Genomic DNA, 26,628 nt, shown 5'->3' on the forward strand with positions numbered 1-26,628 from the left:
ACTATGAGAAAGCTTTTCTTATTGCTTATTGGAGGAACATATGACTAGACTGGTAGTAAAGCAAGGATTTTGTTTGCTATTTCAGTATCTTCCAAGTAAATATGAAGCTTTTTTCTACTAAAAGGCATGAATCATTTTGAAGATAATTAATAATATATGATACTTGATAATAAATTTATTTATGACTGTTTTAATGATATTTTGAAATGAAATGTGGTGGTGAAAGTTTGACTTTGTGTTAATTTGGTAAAAGCATGAAAAATTAAATTATTAATTTAGTAAATCTAATATTTATAAAATTATTCAATAACCTAAACATATTAAGGTAATTCATTTCTGAAATAGAAACAGTATTATTTTTCAGCATATATTTACTAAAAGAACCAATCTTCAACTATTTTATTAAACCAAATAAATGAAAGTGTTTCTATTCAACACATGCACAAAACAAAGACATTTTTTGATGGCAATACTGAAAAGTGCAGACTATCCTCCTTCCCTGAAATGAATACATATTTCTAAAAAAACCTTTCTCCTGAGATTTGTGACACATTTGAATAGAAAACTCATAAGTTTCTGTCATCTTTAACAGTATTTTTATTGTGTTTCTGCCAGATTTTGCTAAGCAGTCGTCTTTGCTTCCTACCCCAAACCTGAGCAGCACAGTGTGACTGCAAGCTTTAAAGCAGTGGCAGATTGGATACCCATTTATATTCTATTTATTGCTCCATGAAGATTTATGATTTTTCCTCTCAATTTCCCTCCAAAGCAGTGCAACCATTTCAGAGACAAAGGGAGAAACTGATTTGCCTAGGCTCTCCCAAATCACCTGATTTAAAATCCAGCTCCTCCATGGAGAGATCCTCCTCCTTTGTCTCATCTGGCAAATGAGAAACCCTTTGGAGGATTCTCCTAAGTAGGAAAATGCAGGACTTTTTTCTGCCTTATGGATACTTCCCAACTGTGTCTCTAAATGCAAATGCAAAAGAAGAGCTCAAGAAAAAGGGAAAAGGAAACAAACAAACAAACAAACAAACGACATCAGAGTCTCTGGCAGAGAAACCTAGAAACTTATGTCACTGCAGTGGCATGCAGATGTACACAGGGCAAGAAGGCAGCCCCACGCCTGGGCTTGCTGCAGGCACATGTCCCCACACTGTACCCATCCCCGTGCACCCCTTGCCTCTCCCCCCTCTTCTCTCTTCCCTCCTCTCCCTCTTCTCCTGGGGAAGCAGATCCAAAGGTAGCAACCTCCACGTGAACCCTGGAGTTACAGCTGCCCTGGCTGCTTGCTGAACTGATCCAGAAGGGTACGATTTCTCCTGAGCCTGTAATGCAAACGTCCTGAGGATTTTAATTGTCTTATAAAATATTTTGCAGGAAGTGACAGCTCAGCCAAGGTGTTGATACCATGGCTTGTCCCATGCTGCATGAAATGTAAGAGTATGCGGTTTCCTCAGTGTGTTGTATTTATTTTCATTGATCAAAGGAGGCAATTTACTAAAAATGTCTGTCCCAAATTTTTTTTTCAAAACAGCAATGACCTTTTCACCTGTATTAAAAAGTATGTATTATTGAATTTTTACAATAAAAGCAATAGAAAAAATATATTTTTTTCTTTCTTTTATTGTATTGACTCAAGATTTAGATTAAATAAAGGACTAAAATGAAAAACCTTGTTTCATGATTAAGCAATTGACTAAATTATTGGTAAATTATTTTAAATAAAAACCTTATCTTTATCACCTCCTAAGCTTGAAGTTCAGCTCTTTTCACTAAAGAATCGGAATAAAAACCTTTCATATGAAATAGATTTGAATTTATATGCTCACTTAAAAATACTCACTAGAGTAATCAGTGAAGGACTATTCAAACATTAAAGAAGGACGTACTGTGTGTGTCCTATGTAAAGAAATGCACATACACTAAGGGCTTCCCCACAGGCCAAAGCCCTTCAGCAAAGCACACTACAAAGGAATAACATAAAATCTGTCCCTGCCTTGAGAATATCTCAAAATCCAATATGCTGATGGAAAGGAAGCAGCTACAGTGTGAGGGGGATAAGAAAGGTAATGGAGACAGTCACATCAGTTTGGGTTGATGGGCTTCACACTTTCTGTAGGGGTAGTTCCTGGTTTCTTTCCACACTCGCTGGAGAAGATCTAGGCTTTTACAATTTTCTAATACAGCAATACCATTTATTCATTAGGCAGGGCATATGTCTTAACCTTAAGCATACTCTAGGGTGCATTCCCATGCCTACTCCTCCTTATAATGCTAAAAAAAATCTGAGGAGCAGATAATCAATAAGGCATCATCTGAATTGAGAGCAGCTTCCAATACAGCAAGGCACTGTGTGGCTCTTTCTTTTGAAGCATCTGAGGGCAAACCCTGCTGTCACAACTTGCAATGGTGAATTGTTTTTAGGTGGAGCAGGACAAAAATCAAAGAAGCATTTCCCTTAATCATATTAATAGTTTCTGCAGAAAGGCTGGGCTGCTGGTACATTTATTGACTTCCCTGGCACTGCTGTAGGAGATAATTTAATCCAGAGCATCTAACATACTTTAAATCTGAAAATTCCTTCCACCAAGAAAGAATATACAGAAGCAAAGGCACAAAGGAACTTTCTATGCTGCTACACCTCTTAGCAACTGGAAAGGCTTTTTCTTATGCTTTTCTGAATCATGTTTCCTGTTGAAAAAAGCAGTGAATTAGATAATGTTACCAAAAGGACTACTCCTGCCATTATCATATACAACACTATTTCACCGAGCAACAGAAAAGGAACAAAGAAGATTTTTTTTTCTACTGATCTTAAATGCAGCTTTTAAAATGTAATCATTTACAGCGGGAAAACATTTCTCTGCAAAGATGAAAGGCATTTCTGAAGGAGAAAGGAGCAAACTGTTCCCGTCCGTCCACCAAAGGGATATATGAAACTGATGCTCTGCAAAGTGCCGGGACAAGCCGGGAACCTGCCTGAAATGCTCCAGGGGCACAAAAACCAGATTTCATGAAGCAAAACCAGTCATTGGTACATCTGGTAAAATGCCATCTAGGCTAATTTGTTTTACTCTGCCAATTTAGAAAGTTACAGTGGAAACAGATATAGAAGTATCACAGAGATTTTTTGTGGTAAAAGAGACGTTGTGTAAAACCAATTTACCTGTAAAAGGAAGCAATAATCAAAATGCCCATTTTCATATTCTTTCTCCTATTGTTCCAATAGTCAAAATTATGCCTCATTCCTTCAAGCGAAGACTCCGTATCTGCTTCTCTTTGATAAAAGAGTGAGACTAGGAATACTGCTTATTATTTGCCAGCAGGAAGTATTGCTCTTTAAGGAGCTTACTCCACACTGGGGAAAAAAAATATGATTTTTTCCCTTTCTCCCAGAGGAAGGGAAAAAATAATAAATACACATGCAAATAGTATCCTCTGCTCAGTTAACTGAGGTTATGAATGCAGGACAAGCCACGAGTATTTACCTGAATACTGAGTTGAAATTATGGACCCACAAGAAAACTGAAATTTATGTGTAAGTACTCCAGCCCTACATACCTATTCAAGGTGTGACATACATGTATTTCATACGGTCAAATAGCACACTGCTTTTGATCAGTAAGAATTTTTTGCTTATATTCATAACATCCGATGTGGTATTTTGGGATGCCAATGAAAACAGAACTATTAGTTCTTGGCACAGAAGCCAGAACCCATTTTCTGGCTCCTTTTTGAAATACACCAAACATACATAGCTAGCATAATGTGTCTTTTGGAGAACAGCAGGACACATCATTATCTACAGTTTTATGCAGCTATCTACTAGATATGATCAAAACGTTATAATTCATAAAGCAAAGATACAAAAATCAAATGCCAGTACACACTGTTCCATATCTAACAAAAGGATGATTTTACTTTCAGACCCCTGAAATCTTGAAAAAGAGCCATTACCTTCTTTGCGCCTTGTTCTTCTTCAACACCATCCCCTATAACCACATACACTACTTTCCTTCCAAATCTCTGAATTATTCGCTCAAAACAACTTTCCTTTCCTGGAAGAAAAAAAAAACAAAACAAAACCAAAAAACAAAACAGACTATTCAGGATAGGTGGTCATGGGATATCATGAAATCACCTGCTACTACTTTAGCTTGGACCCCCCAAAACTTTGACTACATAATTACAACTACTGCGAGAGAAGAGAGAAGAGCCTCTCCTGCAGGATGGCACCTCTCCTGGTGCTCCAAAGCCCACTGAAGCTTTGCTTCTGCCAGAGCAGCTGACAGGCAGCATTCAAATCTGCCCTGAAAGGTCCTTAAATGCACACGACATGGTAGATGTAGCATACCAGAGGTCTGCAATATCACCTTTCTTGTCTCCTGCACTAATCTGAGACAGGTTTCAGAGGGGATTTCCCCACCAGGAGAACTCTCTTACCAGCTGTGTACAGCCAGATCCCTCAACAGAGTAAATTGATTGAATCTGAGTAGAAATTCTAGCTTTTTCTCTGCAACCTGTGACAAGATTAATCACAGCTCCTGGAACAGTAGTATCCTGACGTAGGAGGTCGCCAAAAAGATTTGGATTTAAATGCCTGTAATCCAATACATGGGTAAGGTCCTTGATCCTACAGCGGGATCCATTAACTTGGCTCATTAGTTCACTGCATAGACCAAGGGAAATGATCCCAATTCTGTACATACAAGGTACCGATACTGGGAAGCCAGAACATAAGTGAATGCTTACAGTCAAGTTTTCTTAAATGCTCCCATTCTGAAAGATCCCTTCAGTCTGGTCATAATGCATGCTTACCTGTGTGTCTACTGGGTGTCTAGAGCAACTGACAGGAAGAATTGTAATTTTCAAAATAGTTATTTCAGCTACAGGACAATAGAAACCAAACCACTCACTGACACCCTTTAACAGTAGCACTAGGCATAAAAAACCTGCAACACTAACTAGGTAAAACATTCTTGAAAATTATGAGTTGTGTCATGTTACAAAAATCTCATGATTTTCTGTGACAGTCAGTGACTGGACGCAGTATTCCAAAAGTACCCGCCATCCTGTGTACTTAAAGTTATAAGTGAATATTTACTACTAAGTTGCAATTAAAATGTGTATTTAAAGTATTATAATTCAATGTTCTAATTCACCTTAAAGATTCTACAGACAGGTACAGTTACAATTCTATCCAGTAATTGGTTTTAAATCTTTTACGGCACTGCTACCTAATTTCTATCCAGAATTCTCAACCAAGTTTTTTAAAAAAACAAAACCAAACAAAAATAACCCACCATTTTTTTCTTGGCCATTTGAGCTTCCTGTATTATAGATACTTAAGAACACATTAAAAATGTTTTCATGTAGCCCACAATTTTGAGGGAATCTGAGACAGAACAGATACGTCATAATCATGTTAAAAACTACAAGCACCATTGCCATCTGGTACCATGTACCTCTACATGCTCATAATAACATCTTTTATATTGAACCAGAAAACAGAAATAAACATTTGCCCGGCTGAAGCTTATTACAGTCAGTATGAATGAACTTAAATAATTACATTCTGCAACAAAACATTCTTGCTTCTGGTAAATTGTTTACCAAAATTTGCTCCAGAGCACATGAAAATCAATGCAGCCAAGGCTTACCTTCACAGAATTTATTCTGTTAATCTGAGATGACTGCAGTGGTCTCTACCGACAACCTACCAATAAGCCATCTAAGCAGCAATATGCATTCACAATTTTGAGAAAACACATAACAAATATCATTATATTTCCTCCTAACAGAGGCTGCATCACTGTTTATAGAGATTAATGAAGTTTTTTGTGCTGGATCATGACATACATAAATAAGCACTTTTAAGGTGCCTTAGCATGAAACGTATTTCATGAGATCAATTATTAATCTGTATACTTCTAAATATGTATTAAGAAAAAATACATAGAGACTCCAGTAGCTTTTTATTTAGAATTACAGCTACACATATAGCACAACATTATAAAAATAGCTCACCTATTTTAGTTGCGCTGTAAATATTCTCTATGGGAAATACGACCCCTAATCCATACAACAAGACTTTTGCCAGAGCTGGAATTAGTTGAGTAGTTGTTACAAGAATATTCACACAATTTGTCCTGTGGAACAGAAAACACAAGCATTTTTTTTTTTTAACAAAATGAAACAAAAAATCAAATCAAATCAAAACAACGAAAACCTTATCCCTCCCATCAGAACCCTTTATCATTACTATTGTCACTTACTTTGTGAAGAAACTTATTTTTCTCCACCTTATGGGAGATCAAAGTATAGAACATCAGGGTCAGACCAGAACGAAGAATGAGAAGAAGGTCCCCCAGGCCAGTGTTTTGTCCACCAGACCAGGCAGCCTCTTCTAAATCACCAGCAGATATCCTAATGTTTTGTAACTACTCCATGCTCTTCATACTCACCTTGAATGAATAAGGGTGAGTGCTTTCAGTGCAAGTGTTAACCAAGAATCTGTCAAAGCTTCAATTTCTGCTCTTAGTTGTAACCATGCCTCTCTTTTTGCTGGACCAAGAAGACCTGCGGAGTAGATAAGGGCATGTCTGCACCGAAATTAAGTGACATTCTGTCATTTTCCTTTGCTTTCATTAGTTCAGATACAAGTTTCCACACAGTGCCAACTAAACAGCTTGTTAAATATTACGATGTTAAAAAAGCAACAGAAAACAAAAATCCTTCCTTTTTGCTGCTTCTCATTCATATTTGATGCTTCATAGTCACTTGCCTCCAACATTGTTTTTGTAGGTATTGTATATTTCTTTTACTCGTCTGTAGCGGAAAGCCAATTTTCTCATCCAGTCGACTCCTCCACGCACCCCCGTTGCGAGGCACAAATTAGCACTGGTGGCGGCTGCGGGAAAGCCATCCGTTCCAAAGTTATAGGTACTATTTAGAGATAAGAAAACCCCAAAATTAACTGAATGCAATAGGCTACATTCAACTACCAGCTACTCACTGCTGGGTTGCAAATGCTAAAACAGCTAAAAAGACAATGGGCTACTGTAAGCGTTACAGCAGTTTATCATTTTCCCAGGGAGGAACTTGCAAAGCAACATTTTATCTCTGTCAGTTCTCTTGTACCTTAAATCTTGACCGTTGTCATCTGAAGACACGTCATCAATGTGAACCTGGTCGCATTCCTAAGGTGAAAGAAAGACTTTAGGATTTTCTTGATCTTGCAAATCTTAAAAATAAAGCTATAAAAAAACATGAGCAATCTACTCATCAGGGATATTTTTAATTGTGGAAATCAGTAGATGGCAGTCTTGTTAAAACAACTATTTTACCTATTCCTTGTGCTCATTTCTTAGAATAAACACACACCATGATTAGCTACTACTGTTAAATGGCTTTCCAAAAACACATTTTTGTGTTTAGAAAGGAAAGTGGTTAAAAACAATTAGCATATGTGTTCCATAAACGTTCTTGTAGCCTTTCAGGTACCTTAAAACATCATGCTGCTCAAAGCTGATTCAGTCAGTGCATAAGTGTAACTGAAACCAGACATTTTGGTAAATGTAACATATTAGAAAAATTAAACCTGATGCTAACCGCCAATGAAATTATGACCTCTGATTGCTGTTGAGCCACACACCAACACAGCCTGAGGCCAACGTTTCAGAGGACTGCAGACGAAAAATCTGTTCCTAGTTTGCCATTCATTTGAGAGTTGTGAGTTTCCTTCTCTCTCTTTGGTCTTAGTGCATGAAAGCAGCATGCAACGATGAAGAAAATCTGAACAGAAATAGCCAGATGAAACCATCTTTCTTCAGCAACTTGCATGCAAACTAACACGGCATATTTATAATTAGCTTTGTCCATCGCTAAATTTAAAATCATAATGCATACTGTTTATCCACTAAAAACTTTAAAACATTACTATTAAAGATTTAACATTTGGCAGGAAAACAAATAGACCTCTGGCACTGTAGATCAATCTCAATTCAGTGCCTGAAACATAATGGATTTGAGTTATTTTAATAATTTCCTCTTTTCTCACTTAATGTGAAATCCTATAACAAACATGATCTATTTTAAATATGAAAATATTGCAGTCCTTTATTTTTGTGTTACTGCTTTCCTCTGAACAAATTTTTCTCTCTCCATGGATTTGTGAGGAAGGGAGGGAAGATAGAAGTGGAAAGAAACTCAAACCAGCTGTTCCCTAACAGAATTAAAATCATGACCCTCAACCCTTTTTCTAAAACATCTATTTTCCAGCCAACCCTCTCCCAGCAAGCATCAAGCTCCAAGGAGGAAAAGACTTTGACCCTGTAACCTTCTCCTCCTCTCCTGAGGTCAACAACCTCAGATAAGAAAAGAGCTAAAGAAATCTATTTGGCCTCACATGATGGCTGTGAATTTTAGATTTTTAAAAACATGGGTCTATGAAAAATACCTCAGAAACTTTTCAAATGATTTAGAAGAGTAATTTGTGGTCTTTTGCACTTCTACAACATGGACTTCTTCTAATACACACTCTTGTATATTTTATATACAATAGTAATAGTAATAGAGGCAAAATGACAACCAGCACAGGAAAGACGACAGTGCATTTGCTCATATTTAACCACCACACAGTAAATTTCCTCCAAAGGCAGACCAAATGTATTAGATGTACAGACACAGCTGAAACTACAAGTGTGAACATGTGTTGCAAAGCTTTGAAAAGCAACTTGGCTAAAAAAATCCAGAAGCTTCTTCAGCAAGTTATCGAATTCAAATAAAATAAGTTGTGGTGTTGTTTTTTAAAACCAAAAAGTAACTTTCCATCCAAATGCCTGTGAAGTTAACAATTGAATGTGCACTGATTATAAGCTGTTGAAAGGACACCCTCCAAAGTTACCCATTTTAGTTTTTCTTCCATTGCGCTCAGTGTGTTCTATCTGGGTATCCATGGATAGAAAACTTAAGCTTGAATTGCCAATGTAGTAGTGAAAATTATCATGTCAATAGCCTCCTCTGCCAGCTTGGAAATGATAAATGACAACTGGAAAAAGTTGCTGGAGAAAAAGATTCAAAACAAAAATTTTGGAGAAAGAGACTTTTTTTTTTTTTTTTTTTTTTTTTTGTAGCAAGCATAAAACTAGAAGAAGGAGTACAAGATCATCTTAAAGGAGAGGCTGAAAAAATGAATAACTTTACAAACTTCTTAATTTCACTCTCTCAGGTGAAAAACAGAACCATGACGGATGAGACCATTACACCTTAGATCCCACAGTTAGAGAAGACCTGAGGACTTGGAACTTTATATTACAGTGCAAGGTCTTAGGACCATCACAAGCCCTGGGATATGTCAGATCTTCTTCCCTTTCTTCTAACTGTCTGTTTGGTAGGTAGAAAGTGAGAACTGAAATTAAGCAAATGATATAAATCACAGTTTTGAAAGAGAGATTTTGGAGAGAATACAAAATAAAACAAAACAAACAACAACAACAAAAAATAAAGACCAAAACTGGTGAAGTAAAGGCTGAGAAACTGTGTCAAGAAAGCAAGCAAAGTGAAGAAAAGGTCATAAAGCTCACAAATTTCATGTGAAATACTGCATATAATGGAGAGCGTCATCTTTTGTGAGAAGAAAAAAGTCAAGTCTGCAAAATTTAAAGCACAAGTGATACATGTTCTAATTTGGAAAGGACTGAAGACAAATGTGATTGACACTACGTTACAACTAAAGGAAGGTCACAAACAGTGCACGACTGTTTTGTTCCTCTTGAGTGGCAGGGCACTGCTTTCAGGCTAAATGTGAGATCTGAGTGCCAGGTATTTTTTCACGCTGTCTAGCTGACTTGACTTTGTGTTAATGACTGATGGGGTGCATTTTTCAACCCCTGAACATAGGAAGGAAAAACACTCATTTAGCAATTGCTCTTTTAGCAGTGAAGTTATTTAGCAATAACTCTTCAAATAAACCAATTACTTGCCCACTGTTAATTGATCTGGTCCAACTTTCTTTTTGAACACCTGGTGTTTGTTTTCATCTGATTTCTTTTTGTGGAGCATTTTGCTCTTGAGCAAAGACAATCACCTGAGACACTGTCCAGTTCCTTGACTAGGTATAAGCAAGTACCCACATGTTCAACACTTTAAAATAGCAGTTCACTCAATATTCATCATAACCAGGGGTATAATAAAATGAAGTTTTACATTGTTCAACAGATAAAGTATGCATTTCCAATTAGTACTTTTTTGAAAAGATATAACATTTTACATATAAGATAATGAAAATATAAAGACTCATAAATTCCTCAATTACTTCCCAAAATAGCTTTTGTGATGGGAACCAGCTTAGGGCTAAGCAACAATACAGAAAACAAAACAAAACAAAACAAAAATGGATTGTTTGTAGGCTTATCATTTTAAAACTTTTCAGAATATATTCAAAACTTTTGTAAGACTTTTGTAGGAAATACAGTACTAGTGTTGTCCCTTTACTTTCTCTGGCAAAGTGATATTTGAAATTAATATTGAAAGTCCCTGTAGAAACACTGCAAATACATGTTATTATGCAGATGTATTTTATTATGATAGAATCAGTTTAGTAGTTAGCTCCAAAGCAGAACATTAAAATTGTTGGATTCTCTTTTAAAATAGCCTGAATTGGCAAGTGAGGAGCAAAGTATCCCGTGGCTTATGTACAAAGATTATGCAGCAAGCTGTGTTTTGCTCCTAAAGGTGTTGACCTTGCAACTTCCGTGTATCCAGTTTGAAATCTTCATGAGGGACTACAAGTGATGACATGTTTGCACTGAAGGTTTAGATTTCAGGCAGGCAGGCTGAGATGCAGCTCTGTGCTTTGGGAGCTCTCTCTGGAAAGCTAAATGCACTTGGTATAGTTCAGGGATAATATGTTCAGAAGTGCAAAGCATCTTAAGACACCTAAATCCTGTTCTTGCATAGGTCCACCTAAATTGCACTGATTTTAATAAAGCCATTGCCAAAGCACTTAACTTACCTTTGAAAATGGGATTTGGGTGAATAAAACATACAGAAATTATAAAAGACACTATGCATGGTGCCATATGCAACTTCACTGCGTGAGGAGCAGGTACAGGACAGGACAGGTATTCCCAAAAAGCAATTTAGGCTAGGTAAGTGACTCTGCTCTGACTCTCCCCCAGTCAGGGGAGACAGAATTATTCAGAGTGACTCAGACAGCTCAAGTGGGAACCCTGATCTCAAGTCTCCCACCCACAGGAGTTTACTCCCCTGCAGCTATGGTAGTACAAGCCAAAGGAGCCAGCAACATTTGCTGAAAATGTGGCATTAGTTAATAGCTTCCTAGACAGTCAAGAAGGCTGTTGCCATAACATTTGCTCAGTGTTGAAAACACACTCCACAAGGAGGAGGTATGCTGCCCTTTAGAGAGATAAGCATGAGATGGTGTGCAGGGAGCAGAGCCAAGCTGCACAGGCTGGGAACAGCAAGCTGCTGTCCTGCAGATGCATTTCCCCCTTCCCTTACAGCCAAGGCCAGCAATCAGAGGGTAGACACCCAGGTTGGTGCTTTTCCTTGGTCAGTTTTCTGAGAGGTCAGCACACTGACTTGATGGCTGCTGCAGGGACGGGCAGGAGTGTGGCAGGATGGCAGGAGCAGGACTGGTGCTCGGGATAGCAGCCAGACTGCGCTCAGCACAGCAGCCCGGAGCTGCCTCGAGGAAGCACTGCCTGGGAGCTGGGGAGATTTGTTCAAAAGGCCTCATGGAAGAATTGTATTTTATTGCATTTGCATTTAATTCATCTTCTGCAAAGAGAGAGAGCAGGGCTTTTTGTTACAGAAATGGCACCATGAAAGAGAGCAAGCTGTGAAATGCAGGACGATTTAAAAGCCTTTAAGAGGGAGAACCCCAAATAAGCAATTGTGGAGAGAAAGGAGGTATTTTCCACATACCTTTAAAGTACAAATGTGGGTGAGGGAGGACTCTATTAACATGCTTAAAGCATGCTGAAAGCATGCACATAGATACATCATTGGTGATGGTACTAGGATTTATCATATAGCCTAGGGGAAAACAAGCCTTGTATCCCTCAGACCTTCCAATGCCACAACTGGTAGCTTAGCTTGAAACACGTCTCCTGCAGCAGCTAAGTTAAACCAACAGATGTTGCACAGAATAATCAAGGCTTGTTCCTGCATTCCCTTCCATCAGCTCTGATTTGGGGCTGGGACCAATGGCAGATATATGCTTGCAGGAGCTCCTTAAAATTGCTGCAGTTGTTTGCTAAGTTAAAAAATGTCTCCAGTGAAATGCACTAAGCCAAAGAAAAACAATTGAAAATGAATGACTAGATGAGTCTACCCTAAGCCTTGTACATGGAAAGCTTCTGTCTTCTCCCTCCTCCATTCCCAGAGCATTTGCTAACTCCTTCCTGCTAACTTTTCTTCCTTCTCTTTTCTGTTTTTGTATGATGAGCCAAAAACTCCCAGAGATGCTCCAGTCATCATTCACAGCTCTTAAAATGCCTGAACCTATGTAGCCTTCTGGAATTGTTCCTTTAAACTAACTTTGGATTTTTATAAAGATTCATATGCAAAGCATTAAGTTATGGCAGAAATGTTCTGCAAATATTTATATTACTTTGTTCCTTCACTACCACCCGTCAAGTTGTGCACTTCTGCCATAATTATGTAAAATATGCCTTACTACTCAATTTACTGTAGGAAAATTAATAATAATAATAATAAAAAAAAGAGATTAAGGCTGCTACAGGAGTTCCTCTTATCTGTGCCAATACCGCATGCCAAGTGGAGTGATGTAATGGCTAGCATGTTGATCTTCTACATTTCTGTGTTACAAAACTAACAAAATAAATCTAATAAGTTTTCTGCCTTTGAATAAACATTGAGTGTAAGATAACTGGACAACTTTGCACACTATGAAAAGGAATAATGTGAATAATGTTATGAACGTAACCTCAGAGGATGCCACAGTATTACCATCCCAAATCTGCTGACTATAGCTAAAATACATTTCCACATTTGCTTAATCTTCCTAATTTACCGTGAGAAAACTAACACCATGCTGTCAACTAACTGTTTCAATACCTTAGTCTGCAAAGTAAAATGACAGGAAAAGAAAAAAAAAAAAAAAAAGGAAAAAAAATATCCCAAAACTTCAGAACAAGCTATTTTCATTTTGCCTTTACATCAGTGTGTCCATTGAGACAACCTGGAAGCTGGCCAACTCACAGGAAATGATTGCTGGGATTCTCTGTTCCTCTCATATCTGTCATTACGCAATTATATCCACTGCTTCATTTTCCCTACTGAACGGTAGAGAAATGTGGTCATGTACATGTGAGAACAGATCTGGCATAACAAGTTAAATCTGCAATCCTTTATAAATGTGGTGTATCTGAAAACCCTTAATTAAAAAAAAAAAATAATCCTCATGTAGGCTGCTATGTGTTATGTACTTTTTAACAACAGGAATATCTCTGTGTATGTCTCGTCTAGAAATCAGAAATATCCCCTTTTAGGTTAGTATCTGCTCCACAAATATTTGGAACTTCTATAAACCATCACAATGTGTGTCTTTGGGAAACAAAGGTGCATACAAATTCCAAAGCTAGTTTGCTAGTTTGTGACTGACTTTTTTTTTTTTAATTATTATTACATATCAATTGTTTTCTCCATCTTTTTACTTATAGCTGATTACTCCAACTAATCTCTATTCTAATTTTAGAAAAATAGCATGCAAGGATCCCAATGTTATTTAATTACAGTAATTAAACTCAACAAGTAAATCTCCATTTTTTTTTCTTGACTGGAAGGACAGCAAAATCTCTAGTATTTGTGCAGTTTAGAAAATCAACATAAAGTGAAACAACACCACACCTGTAACCTGTATATATGCACAGCCTGTGGCAAATGAGCCTCTACTGTACTTGCTAAACATACAAAAGAACTCCACACTTCCTTTCAAGCCCAGGCAATAAAGGCTTAAGTGCTGAACTTCCTAACCCATCATCCTGGAATGCCTGCTAACATACAACATAAATCCATGTGAAAAAGCAGAGACTACGGTTCGCAGGTTCTCAATACTGGCACTCAATTGGCAGGACCTGTCATCTCTGTCTAGCCTGCACTTTGTGACCCTAACATTTTCTCTTCTTTCCCACCGCAATTATTCGTCGCTGAAGAAAAAAGGTGCAGATTACCTGTGGGTCAGGCACAGGATACGAAGAACAAAGAAAGTTCTTGAAATCCACTTCATTCTGTCTGACAATTTGTGGATGAACAGTCAAGGAATTAAATCAGGCAGTGAAGACTTTAAAAACACTCCCATATTAAACTTAAGACTAAAAAGAGAAACTTATAGTGTAAAAAAACAAACAAGCAAAAAGAAAAAAGAAAACAAACAAACAAAAGCAAAACAAAACAAAAAACATGTTTCATGGTTAAAATGTCAAATCAAAACAAAGAAAGAAAATTAAGGTTATTAGCTATAAAAAGATGGAAAACTAATATTATAAGCATGGAGGACTAAGAACTGAAATTATTTAACAAACTCATTGTTGGAGCTGATGACTCAGAAGTTCTCTAATGCACTGGACATTTAACTGCTGTAAAATATACAACAGAGCCCATTATTTTCTAATAGAAAAACTGATTTAAATCTTATTCTGCTTGCTCGCATGAACAAGTGCATTTGGATTAAATACAGTACTCCCAAAGTAAACAGTATTTGTTCCAAAATAAATACAGATCTCATTCTGCAATTTGTGTTTATTGCAGTAGCTACGCTAAAATCAAGGTTTACATTTTCTTTTCAGCTGCACCTTGTAACTGGGAGAATCCAACTTAAAATAAACTATGATCTAAGAAATATCTATATAGCAACTATTATGTGCCAGCTATGTTCCCACAGCAAAAGAAAACACTATTTTGCTAGTTTGCTTTACCTTACAAGTGTAATGAAGCATGTATTTCAAGAACTGACAGCAATACATTAGGATCTTTCCATTTTCTGTTGAAAAGGTAGATCAAAATGTAAAATCATACTTGGTCAAAGGGTCAGCAGAGCTCAGGACAATCACAGTAAGTGTAGTCCTCTAAACCCCAGAGCTTTCTCACTTGCACTAGGGTGCAGAGTGCCAGGCCAACAACAAACTCTTGCTAGAACTCCAATAGAAAAATTTGCCATTCTATTTCCACACATTTTGCAGGTAAGACAAAGCAAGAGGACGGTATCAGAGAAAAAAAATTACCAATTGACAGAAAAGGCTAAATACTACTCAAGTTTATCTTTTTAAAGAGCCTGTGTAACTCCTGAAAAGGGCAGTGCTAAGTTCAAAATGTCAAATCCACTTTAAAAGTTCAGCATTTCACATTGTAAATACCTTCTTTACGACATGATTCATGTTATCTACAGATATATACTTTTGAAAACAAAACAAAACAAAACCTATGACTAAAACCACCTATGACTAATGAAAGCTAGTGAAAATAAAATAAAAATGTGTTTAAAGAACTAACAAAAGTCATGAACCTGGTCAGCATGTCCTGAATTATTCCCAAATGTATTAACTTGAAAGTATACTTTATACTTTACACTTTACATACATTTTATTGAAACTATATACTAAGGTTTTTCAAAAACATTTAAATTTCAAACAATTTCAAAATTAAACTTATGAAATGACTGAACTTTCCACAGAAGCCTTAAAACAATGTCTCGTATCTCAGGAAATGAGAGTGCTCTTGCAGTTTACGTGGAAACTTTTCACAAGAAGATGTGACCTCTCTCATTTCTGTGTGACCAATTCATTTAAAAAAGCTAGTGGGACAAAGACTGGGATTAAAATTCTCTCCAATATTTTCTTTTTTCAGTACAGGCAGCTAAAAGTTTTGCTCTATAGGCAGCCTAAAGAGCTTTGCACAAAACTTTGCATTTTTCTCTCTATAGGTACCTTAAAGGAGGCTGTAGAGAGGTGGGGGTTGGTCTATTCTCCCATGTGCCTGGTGACAGGACGAGGGGGAATGGGCTAAAGTTGCGCCAGGGGAGGTTTAGGTTGGATATTAGGAAGAACTTCTTTACTGAAAGGGTTGTTAGGCATTGGAATGGGCTGCCCAGGGAGGTGGTTGAGTCGCCATCCCTGGAGGTCTTTAAAAGACGTTTAGATGTAGCCCTTAGTGATATGGTTTAGTGGAGGACTTGTTAGTGTTAGGGCAGAGGTTGGACTAGATGATCTTGGAGGTCTCTTCCAACCTAGATGATTCTGTGATTCTGTGATTCTGTGATTCTCCCTTCCTTTCTTCTCCCTCCCCAGATGTTGTTGGGCAGATGTTCTGTGACAGAAGCAGGCAGTCAGCTGAGGCAACACTGCCTTGTCCATCTGGAGCAGAGGATGACTATCTGCTTTGCCAAAGCTCTGGAAATGTTAGTTGGCAGGGCAGGATCTTTAGTGTCACCTTACAGCCTTACATTTATAAAAAGGGGGAAGGAATAGGAATGTAAATTAAGTGATAAAGTGATGTTATGAGCTTGGTAGGCTTGCTAATTCAGCTGAGTTGTATGCATGTAAAGACCACTCCATCTGATTTTCTTGAGAAAGGAAATCATACAAGGCTTATCTTCAGTGGCACCTAGTTTGAAGGTACTCATCACTGGTCACATGAAATAATTTATGTGATTAATAATTGCATAAGCCTATAGGTATGATTTTCTCAAGTGAATTATGGAGGTATTTGTTATTCTTTGTAACTCATACTCATGAATCACAGCAACACATTCCACAACAGCCAGGCATCATACATTTCAGATGGGTCAAAACTTTTAGCTGGGTTTTGCACACACCAGCAAAGCCACAGTTCTGCCTACAAATAAATTCTTTGTTTTGTTTTTCTGTTCATTTACCCACAGCTACATATACAGTCTAATTTAGTTCCACATTCATGAAGAGGAACTTCATGAGCTTTCTGCAAGTCACCCATGGTTGTAATATCACGTAGATGACAAACTGTTTCCAGTCACTCCTTCATACACCTATCAGGGAAAACTCCTTACCCTGATTTGTATTTCCTTTCTTTTCTTTCCTTCCTTCCTGCAGTGAAACTGAGCTGTTCTTGGATTGCTACTGTGAAAAAACAAATGCAAATAGATGGGCATTCTGCTAAGATAACTCTACTGCAGTGCCTGCTGGAATAGAGTTCACAATCATTGGTTCATTAGAAAGTGAAATCTCCTGACCTTTGTAGGATTTAAAGTACCTTAAAAATTAGGTTTACATCTAAAAATAAACATAGTGCTGTAAAACAAACAAACAAAAACACCTTTACTGAAGTTTTTGAAATAATCACATTCTGTTTTCTTAGAATTCTCTATTACTGAATGCACAACCATCAAAAGTTAAATCATGGGATCCTCATGAAACATACCTAGCCACAGCCTGGTCAGGAAGTTGGAAGTTCCCATTACAGACAGTACAGACATCAGGAGGAGGTGCGCTCTTATTTCAGCCCAAGTTTCAGCCCCTTTCTGAACAGATGTTCCTTTGGAGGCCCTGAGTGACTCAGACCACTCTGGATGACCAGAGAAGTTCAGCTGCCGTCCTTACAGTATTTGGGGATTGGAAGGAGATAATTCAGCCAGTTCGATCTGAAGTTATCCTCTCTCTGCAACCTTCCATTACATTTCACTGGCAAAAGAAGCTTTTTCATCAACCTGTCCTGTATTTGTCTATTTCTGAGTTTGATGGCCCAGAAATCTAGTTTAACCATGCCCTACATACCTTCCTACCTGTTTTTGTAATACCTGACTAAAGCTCTTTCTTATTCATCATCCAAGTAACCACTTAAGAAGTAAAACGCCCAATGTCCACCAACACTTGCTAGGTCCATCTTTCAATACCAGCCAAATCAGGCTAACTTTGCCAAAATCAGACAGATGCCTCATAGCTGTAGAACCAGACCTAGTAGCCTGAATATGAACTTCTGTCCTTTTCTTCATCGCTAAATGAAGCTCATTCAGCAAAACCCATCACCTTCTTACATGCTGGACTATTATATTCTCAACTTTTGTATTCTTAGCAATCAATATTCACATGATCAACATGAATGATTACATTCAATAATCATAAAGAGCTGACTCTGTTTTTAGCTGCATCTCAGGCTCTATGAAATCTACTTTCATACAAAATATATTTCTTTTATAGACTGGTATCTAAATATTTTTAAGGAAGACATTCCTTAAATAGCACATGCTATTTTTTCTAGTGGGAGAGAGTATGAGAACATATAATGTCCTTAAGAAATACATTTACTTTGGCATCATCTTTGTCAATATTTACTTTTGGGTCAGTCTCCTGTTTACCTCAAGAGGAGATAATGTCTAGTCATCAACAGCACTGTTCCTCTGTACTGAATAAATATATATTTTTTTTCTGACATCAACACAGCTAGGTTGATTTTCTTTGCTGGTACATCATTGGTGATCTCAGCACAACAAAGAAAATTCATACCATAATGCTACACTGAGTTCTTGTAATGTTCAGAGACTAGTTTGCAAATGAAATGTTTTAAATAGAACTGGGGTAATTGTGCATAAGAGAAACAAAGAGCAGGAAGCACTCCAAGTTGTGTTTACCCCTTAAGCAGCTGCTACCCGTTGCTGAAAAAAAAAACATCCTAACCAAAATAGTAACATCCCCTGCTATCTTTCAACAGCTTTCTTTATGAATGATTGAACGATTAAAACTCATAGAGTTGCTACATGGTTTTGAGAGAATCATTAGTTCTATACAACTTTACAACTCATCTCGAATGAATGATAATACCAGTTCTAATAGAGGTGCTGCAGACCAAATCAATGGTTTAATCTTTGGAGCATTCTGAAAGCTTATCAAAAACAGTACCTAAATGAATTAATTGTTAATGCCAACTAAGTTCATTAATATATTAATGCATCATCCATTACACTTTCCTCCTAAAAATATTATTTCAAAAAACAAGTTAAAGTGATACTGAGAAATAATAATAATAATAATATATTTATAAATATTATAACTAAGAATTATAAAATAATATTAAACATCTAATCAAAGGAAAATATCTCATTTCTCCTAATTATTTTAAATCATACATACAAATATTGTATGTTATCTCAAAGACAGTGGTATAAATTTGCAGTAATTTTACTGATTTTGGAAGAATTATTTTATACCCCTGCAACTGAAAAGCTAGAAGTCTCACTTGCTTTATGGACAAGAGAAATAGGAGCTATTAAACAATACACACATACTATCACAAGTAACTTGCTTTGGAACAGAAGTACTTAGAGGAGCAAAGCTCTGATTTACTGTTGTTCTGATTTCTTCTTTTTTAATGGGTTACCCCATCATTTTATAAACATAATTTGTCACCAGCACCAGCCAGAGTTCTCTGTAACTACTTTTTGCCTTTCTTTCAGATCTGTTATCCCTGCTGAGAGAATCTACTAAAGAAGAATTTTTCATACTGACACCAACTGTAGTCTTGCTGTGAATAACCACATTCCCATAAAAATCATTCCATTTATTGCAAAGTTGTTGGCAGACCATAGGAATAATAGTCAACTCAGGAAACCTTTTATCCTGAAATCACATAGCTTAACCCTTCACATGACTATATGAAGTTTATATATAAAAACTATATTAGCATACTACTGATTTAATGCTTTAGGCCAAGCATTTTTGCTGTTGGCAAGTTTTTAAAATAACGCTTTCATGGTACTTCTTTTTTTAATTAAAAAAAGACAACAACAACAACAAAAGACTAATTTGGAATCAACCAAGCAGTATTCAGGACTTTTCTCTTAATTTACTAAGTTGTATTTAAAATTATAGATTCTTTCCCAGTACCTGAAATAATACATTAGCATAGACGCTTGGGTGCATTTCTGATGATAATCTAAAGATTTATGTTCATACAAACCTTTTTCTATTTTTTATATTTTTCTACCTTCATGTGGTAAGAGAATAGATGCATTTATTTACAATATAATGGAACAATTAAAATAAAATGACTTTTTTTTTGTGTGTGTGTGTGTGATTTCTCTGTTAGGCATTATATTTGCTTTGTTAAAAGCAAATCTATACCAAACTAGTCTAGATTAGACTCAGGAAAGAGACATTACTTTTGTTATTCCTCTTGATACTTTGGGAGTCAGAGGTTGTTTCTATTCAAATTTATGTCTGAATTTATTAAAGTGAAGGAGCAAAAAAGTTGGTGTATGTTTTCATTGCCTTTTTTGTTCTGTTTGTCAACCCTCATTTGTAGCTAATTAGGGCTTAATTTATGCTTTATTCATTTGAAGAAGTCCATAATGGGAGTTTTGGATTTATATACATACTTCTAAGAAATATATACACTTTTTTTTTTTTTTTTTCCCCAAATAAGCAAGTATCAGAATATTTGACTGGTATTGTTAAACTTCAGTCAGAAAAAAATTCTTAGAAAATCTCTTGAGTTATAATTGCTGTTACAATTGGCTCTCTTCCATTCCTATCAGTGTTTGGGAGCAAGTTATTCCCTTGTGTATCCATACTTCACATTCACAATGTGGATATATAAAATATGTAGAAGAAAAAGAGGAGATCCTTCAACTGATTGCAATGTTTTTCTACGGTTCAGAAAGGATCATTTGCTTAGATACATCTGATCTTTCTTTTGGCAATAATATATCAGCTGAGCTTAGTATTCATGTGATCAGTCTGTATTCTGCTGTCACTGAACATTTAGGAACTATAATCTCATAGCTGCATAGGACTTCACGTGTTTCAGAAAGGGCACAGTGTCTCTGCCTGGACTGCCCTGGTCTGACTGAACAAGGATCTTGGAAAAAATAAAGCAAATACTTTGTTACTTCAATAACTCATTGTTTCCTTTATAAGCTTCCCACTTACATTTTTAAAATCCTCTTTAAATACTCACACTTTAACAACACACATTAAGATTGCGTTAGTTCACTAGTTAGAATCACCCAGCTTCCTGATCACATTCAAAGACAAACTTTTGAAATGCAATTAACAGTCAAATTTTTCTTTAAAACACAGAAAAATAAAAGTGATACTGCAATGAGTAACGGGAATAATCCCCTCCCCCCTTTCTTTAAAGTTTCATTAGACCATTGAACTGGATGAAATTCAGATAGAGGCCTTATTGTAACCACACTGAAACAGTAGAAATCTCCTGAGACCATGAAATTCAAACATTTTGGGAACCAACTTCAAGCACTTCTTTTGCGTTTTTAACTTTTAAACATTAACTTCTTTTTAAAGAGAATGAATGAAAGACATTTCTTAATTTTTATTCCTGTAGCAATATTTTAATATGACCCTCCTTCCCCTACCCCCCCCCCCCAGAAAAAGCACAAACAAATCTACTTAAAATACAAGTGTGTGCATATTTTCTTACAATTTAAACTACAGTCCTAGCAGTCAGAAAACTGCCACACCAACACAAACTGCATGATAGCTCTTGAGATACTAGAAAACTGCACTGGTTACATTGCAAATTCATGCTAGAACTACACTGTGGTTGATTGAAACTACCTACCATGCACACTGCTGAGATGCTTATTTTGTGGTTTCAAATATTTGTACTTATATGAGGATTGGCTAATATGCTCTCAGCCTGCAAAATGGTATGTAAGGATAGCTTTCCTAAAATAAAAGGTACGAAATTGTCAGAGACTAAGAAACTTAAAGCACCAACCTGAATAATGCAAACTTGAGGTTTGCTCTTGCAAATGGTCTCAAACAAGCAGAGAATTTTTTGAAAGGAGCTATTATGTTCTTTCTTCAATTTATCTTCTTGCATCAGAAAAGTCCAATTTTTGGGGGGTCGTGGGGGAAGGTTTGTTTGCAAGTGGTGGAATAAGCCCAAATTAACTGTGTTACATGAACAGAAGGGGGGGGGGGGGGGGGGGCTGGCAAAGACATCTGAGTGTAAATTAATGTTGATATTAGCTGGAATAACTTGCACTCTTCAGTATTTGCAGCTTCACAAGGGAGAAGACTGGCTGTATGAGATTTTACAAATCTGTCAGCTAAATCAGAAACCCGAACACAAGATCTATTGGTCATGAATGTTACTTGAACTTGTGAAACATTTTTAGATTTTTAGATTATAAATCAATAATGCATTACTTCAGAAACTTATGAATGCGTTATATGGAATTAGTCATAACTAGTGCATTTACATCTATAGTAGCAGACAGGCTTTTGTTCCAATGATACTCATAATATTTGGGGAAATGTAGAAAACATTTTGTTCGAATCAGGTCCCTGAAATATTAAAAGCCAAAGAGAAGCCTCTCTATGCAACAATAAATGAAAAGCAAATTAATTAATATCAATATTAACTGCTTTCATCATTAGTGACAACTATTTATTCATTCATTTGGCATCACCGTTCTATTACTTCAGACTTCTGGGATGAGTTAAACAATAAAAAGAGCCTATTCAAATCTGAAAAGCACTGGCACTAAGAGGCCTTCTAGATGAATCCCTGAAGGACTATTACCTGGTTTTGGAACTAACGTGCTGAACCATCAAGCAGCATTTGCTCCTATCACATTTGTACTTATGCCATGATCTGCACTAGCCGAAGAGCTCTGTGGCATGTTATATGGGATGCTGCAACCCCTGAAGTGTAAGAATTCATTATGGGCAGAAGTTTATATAGATCAACAATTTAGCAAGTCAGTGTTTTGAAATCTGCTAACGGATTGACAACAAAAGCATGGAAATTTCCACCAAGCCTTAAATAAGTTTTTTTTTAGAACAATTACTTTGTTTCATTATTCATTACAGGAGAATTTTTACAGCATTGTCTGGCATCATTCATATATACAAATTTTAATTTGTGTATAGAAAAGGGAAACTTTTCTAATGTTTCTCTTGCAATGAAAGCTGTCAAACCTGGGGTAGGTCTGTGATTCCAGTAACAGATGCTGCCTATATGCTGTTTTGATGCTGATATTACAGTGACTTCCAGGTACCTTACATACAGGCATCCCAAACAGAAGCTGCACTACCAGACAATAGACTGCATGGACTTCATACTGGTTACCAGCTCACAAACACAGACACCTAAAACACTGCAGCGATTAGTGATGACAGATGGCCTTCTGCTCTGAATGTTTTTTTGTTTTTGTTTTTCCCTGTTGTTTTTAGAAATGTATACTTTACTTGAAAAGTTTAAATAACTCAGACATGAACAACTACAACTAACCAAAAATCACCAAAAATAATTAAAAAAACAATAGAAAACAGATAAATATAACAGAAAACTGGAAAGTTGTCTTGGATGCCTATTTGCAATGCTTTTTGTCTTTTTTGTTTTGTTTTGTTTTAAGTAGTTTGAATACATGCATTTTCCAACTGTGTCAGCAGAGAGAGGATTTTTGCTAGGGTGTTCCTGAGGAGTAAGACATTAAAGAGACCAAGTTGAAGCATTGTTAGAGAGCCTACAACTGTATACAGTAACAACCACTAACAACCACTACATCCACCAGTCTGATGCCCCCTTTTCCTGTCTCCTTTCCCTCTTGAGTACTTTCTGATGGAATTATCATCCTTTTATCTGTAGATACCATCCTCCACATCATCATCCTTATCTACAGATAAGGGGATTAAGGCATGAAGGAGGAAACACTGATGAGGCATTACAAAGTAGTGGCGACCACAAAAAGGGACCTCATACTGCTACATTCCACTCACATATGTGTGCAAAATACGTGCACCAGACAACTGCTTAGTAAATAATGTCAGCAGAGGCTTACCCTGTAAATGTGCAGAGTCTGGAGCATAGCCTCAGACACAAAATAGTCTTGAATTGTTTTTTTTTCTATGCAGAGAAACTGAGAAAGCTTTTCCCTCTGGTGATCATGTTTTCACACTCCTCCACTTCCTCAGCCTGCCTGGCTACGTCTGTGCAGCTCTGCCAATTCCCATTACTGACTGTGCACCTCTGCCCACTTAGTTACGCTTAAATCTAGGCATCATCAGACCTGACACACCTGCCTGAAGCTGGCTCTATGACATTGCCACAAGGTGTGAGAGAAAAAATGACGGACTTCCAAACTGCTAATAGCGGGCAACCTGATTTCCCAGCTTGCTCTGGAGCTTGCTCAAAGTCTGCACTTAAGGGCTGGCTTGCATCCAAACAGTTCAATTGTTAGATTACTCGATTCTAGGACCAGATGTGCTAAAATGCCTTAAGAAAAAAAACAGGGTTTTACCCTACAGTGGTCATGGTTCTTTGAGATGTGCAGTAACCTGCACACAATAAGTCTGCTGAATGTTATTATTCAATAATGTGTATTATCATAATGCCTACAATCCCAAATCATGCTTCAGAGTGCTACTGTGCTAAGTTACCAGCCTGAGTCTGTGGTATATTAAAGTATCAGGTCTGAGAGGAAGTAGTTTCCCTTTCTCCTTCAGATTAAAGAACCAGAACATATGGCATTATTGCTTCAAAGGCATTCCTGCAGGGCACTCCATGGTACACGGGGGACATATCTGTGTGCATGGTCACTGAAGGACCTGGGAGGAAAGTCACTTAGTCTCCTGTGGTGTTACTGAGAGACCTACAAAGGAGAAAATTCTCAGACTGAAGAAAAGAAGAATATATGTCCCTGTCACGAAAAAAGGTCTCCTTGATGCCTAGAAGTGATTTATATGGTGCATATGCTTTCAACAGCAGGGAGTCAGCCTAGTTTCACCTGTAAGAATTGAAGGCAAAGGACAAAGAGGGACTAATTTTGTAGAAGTTTTGCTCTGGGATCAGACTTCATGGTTGCCGTGCTCAGTTTTAGCTGCTCTCTTTCTTAAGCCTGAGCTCTGTCTACACATCTCCCTAGAGCGTCTCTTCTTGGGGCAATCCTTCAGTGCCCGGTGTCACCTCAAACGGTATCACCTCCTGCTTCAGTGACCCAAGACTCTGCTTTTGAGTCCAGCTACTGCAATGTGGGCCTCAGAGGTCCTTTACATTTCCTAAGTGAACAGAAGGGCTCGGAGTACTGCTGGGTGTCAGATATCTTCTCTTTTTTTTTTTTTTTTTTTTTTTTTTTCCCAAGCAGTAAAAAACTGACCTCCTAACTGCCTTCAGCTTGTAAAGGAATAAGAGGGAGTGGTAGTGCTGATAATAATGATAGCCCGGTGACGGGGAGCTACAAACAAAGACAGCAGACACAACCACATAGTAAATTATGCAGGAAACAACCCACAAAGTGCAGTTTTCATAAAAAATACCTGACGATTATTTTCTCCCTATCAATTTCTAGATCTGAGTAAATCCGAGCTAGCAGTTAGAGAGATGCAGGAGTTCTGGAAGGATTTATTGCCACATGAGTGGAGAGAGGAGATTTAAGACCAAACACTGACTGTGAGAGTGCAAGGATGCAAACAATGTTTATTCTTTGCTTCAAACTGTGAAAAGTAGCATTGATGTAAGTCAGCGTCTCAGTGCTTCATGAGATAAGGGTACATTATCATGCATATAAAGTGTAGGATTTGTAAAATGTTCCCATATGAATCAAACTTTATTAAGCCTCCCAGGGACTGAAGAGACAGGAGAACCTCTTCGGGGGGCTGGGGGAGTGTTCTCTGAGGAGGAGAGGCTGCAGCAGAGGAGAGGCTGGTGGGCAGCACAGAGGAGCAAAGCAGCCGGGAGTGGGAAGCCAGCACTTTGGCCCCTGCCTGCCCCGTCTGAGGATCCAGCCTGCCTTGGCTCCACATGCAGCAGAGGGATGCACATCATGGGAACTGCATGTAAAACTAAGGTAGGCAGCTTTCTGGAGGAGTCACCACACAGTAACATGCTCATGCAATGCCTTAAAGGTTCAGTAATCTGAAGTAGTGAAAAACTTAACCATAAAGAAGTTTATGTAGCTCTTTTCATCACACATAAAGGACTATGATCTAAACATCCATCAGGAAGACAACAAAGAGCATCCAGATGGATTTTAAGTAAGAACCTTAAAAGAAATTAACATAGATCCCTGTTGTAACGCCTGCCCCTTGGTCCTTATTCCTTCTTTCTTTTTATTGTTAAACTGGCAAATGTAAAACGAAAGAAAAGAAAAAAGCCAACAGCAGTAACCTCAACTGTTAGAACTTTAACATTAATTATTTTTCTTTTATTTTCCTGAAGAACTAAAATCATTGTATTACAGTATTGCCTGCTAGCGTTCTTTTTTTTTGCCATTAAGAGAAATACCTCAAGTAGCTTGAATCTCATACCATACTGCCATTCATCACAAATGACTCCCATACACATATAATCATTTTGCATATAGAGCCTTCACAAATAAAAGTGAATTCTGAAGCCGTGAGCATGCATTACGTGTCCTTCACTGATGGAAGAAAACGAGTGCCAATCATCATTACTGTGCCCTTATGAAGGGTTTCATTTCTTAGAGGTGGTGAAATTAATTTTTAATAGTTTTGTAATACATAAAATCTTACTTTGAGCCCTTCCACAAAACCTGAAATGAAAAAAACAGAAATAAAAATCCTAAAAGAGAAAAACAAATAAGCCTGACAAAAACCTACAGACTAATTGGAGTTTAATTACTTT

General features: G+C 37.2%; 1 protein-coding gene across 1 annotated transcript in view; it reads right to left on the reverse strand.

Moving 5' to 3' along the window:
* EYA1 (EYA transcriptional coactivator and phosphatase 1) overlaps positions 1–26,628 on the reverse strand; it is a 166,783-nt gene that overhangs the window by 5,814 nt on the left and 134,341 nt on the right. Inside the window, 5 exon segments of the mRNA XM_040545966.1 lie at positions 3,961–4,061; positions 6,031–6,152; positions 6,468–6,582; positions 6,788–6,948; positions 7,144–7,202. Of these exon segments, the coding sequence (XP_040401900.1) occupies positions 3,961–4,061; positions 6,031–6,152; positions 6,468–6,582; positions 6,788–6,948; positions 7,144–7,202 (558 nt within the window).

This window comes from Cygnus olor, chromosome 2, assembly GCF_009769625.2.
Source record: "Cygnus olor isolate bCygOlo1 chromosome 2, bCygOlo1.pri.v2, whole genome shotgun sequence".
Taxonomy (NCBI): Eukaryota; Metazoa; Chordata; class Aves; order Anseriformes; family Anatidae; genus Cygnus; species Cygnus olor.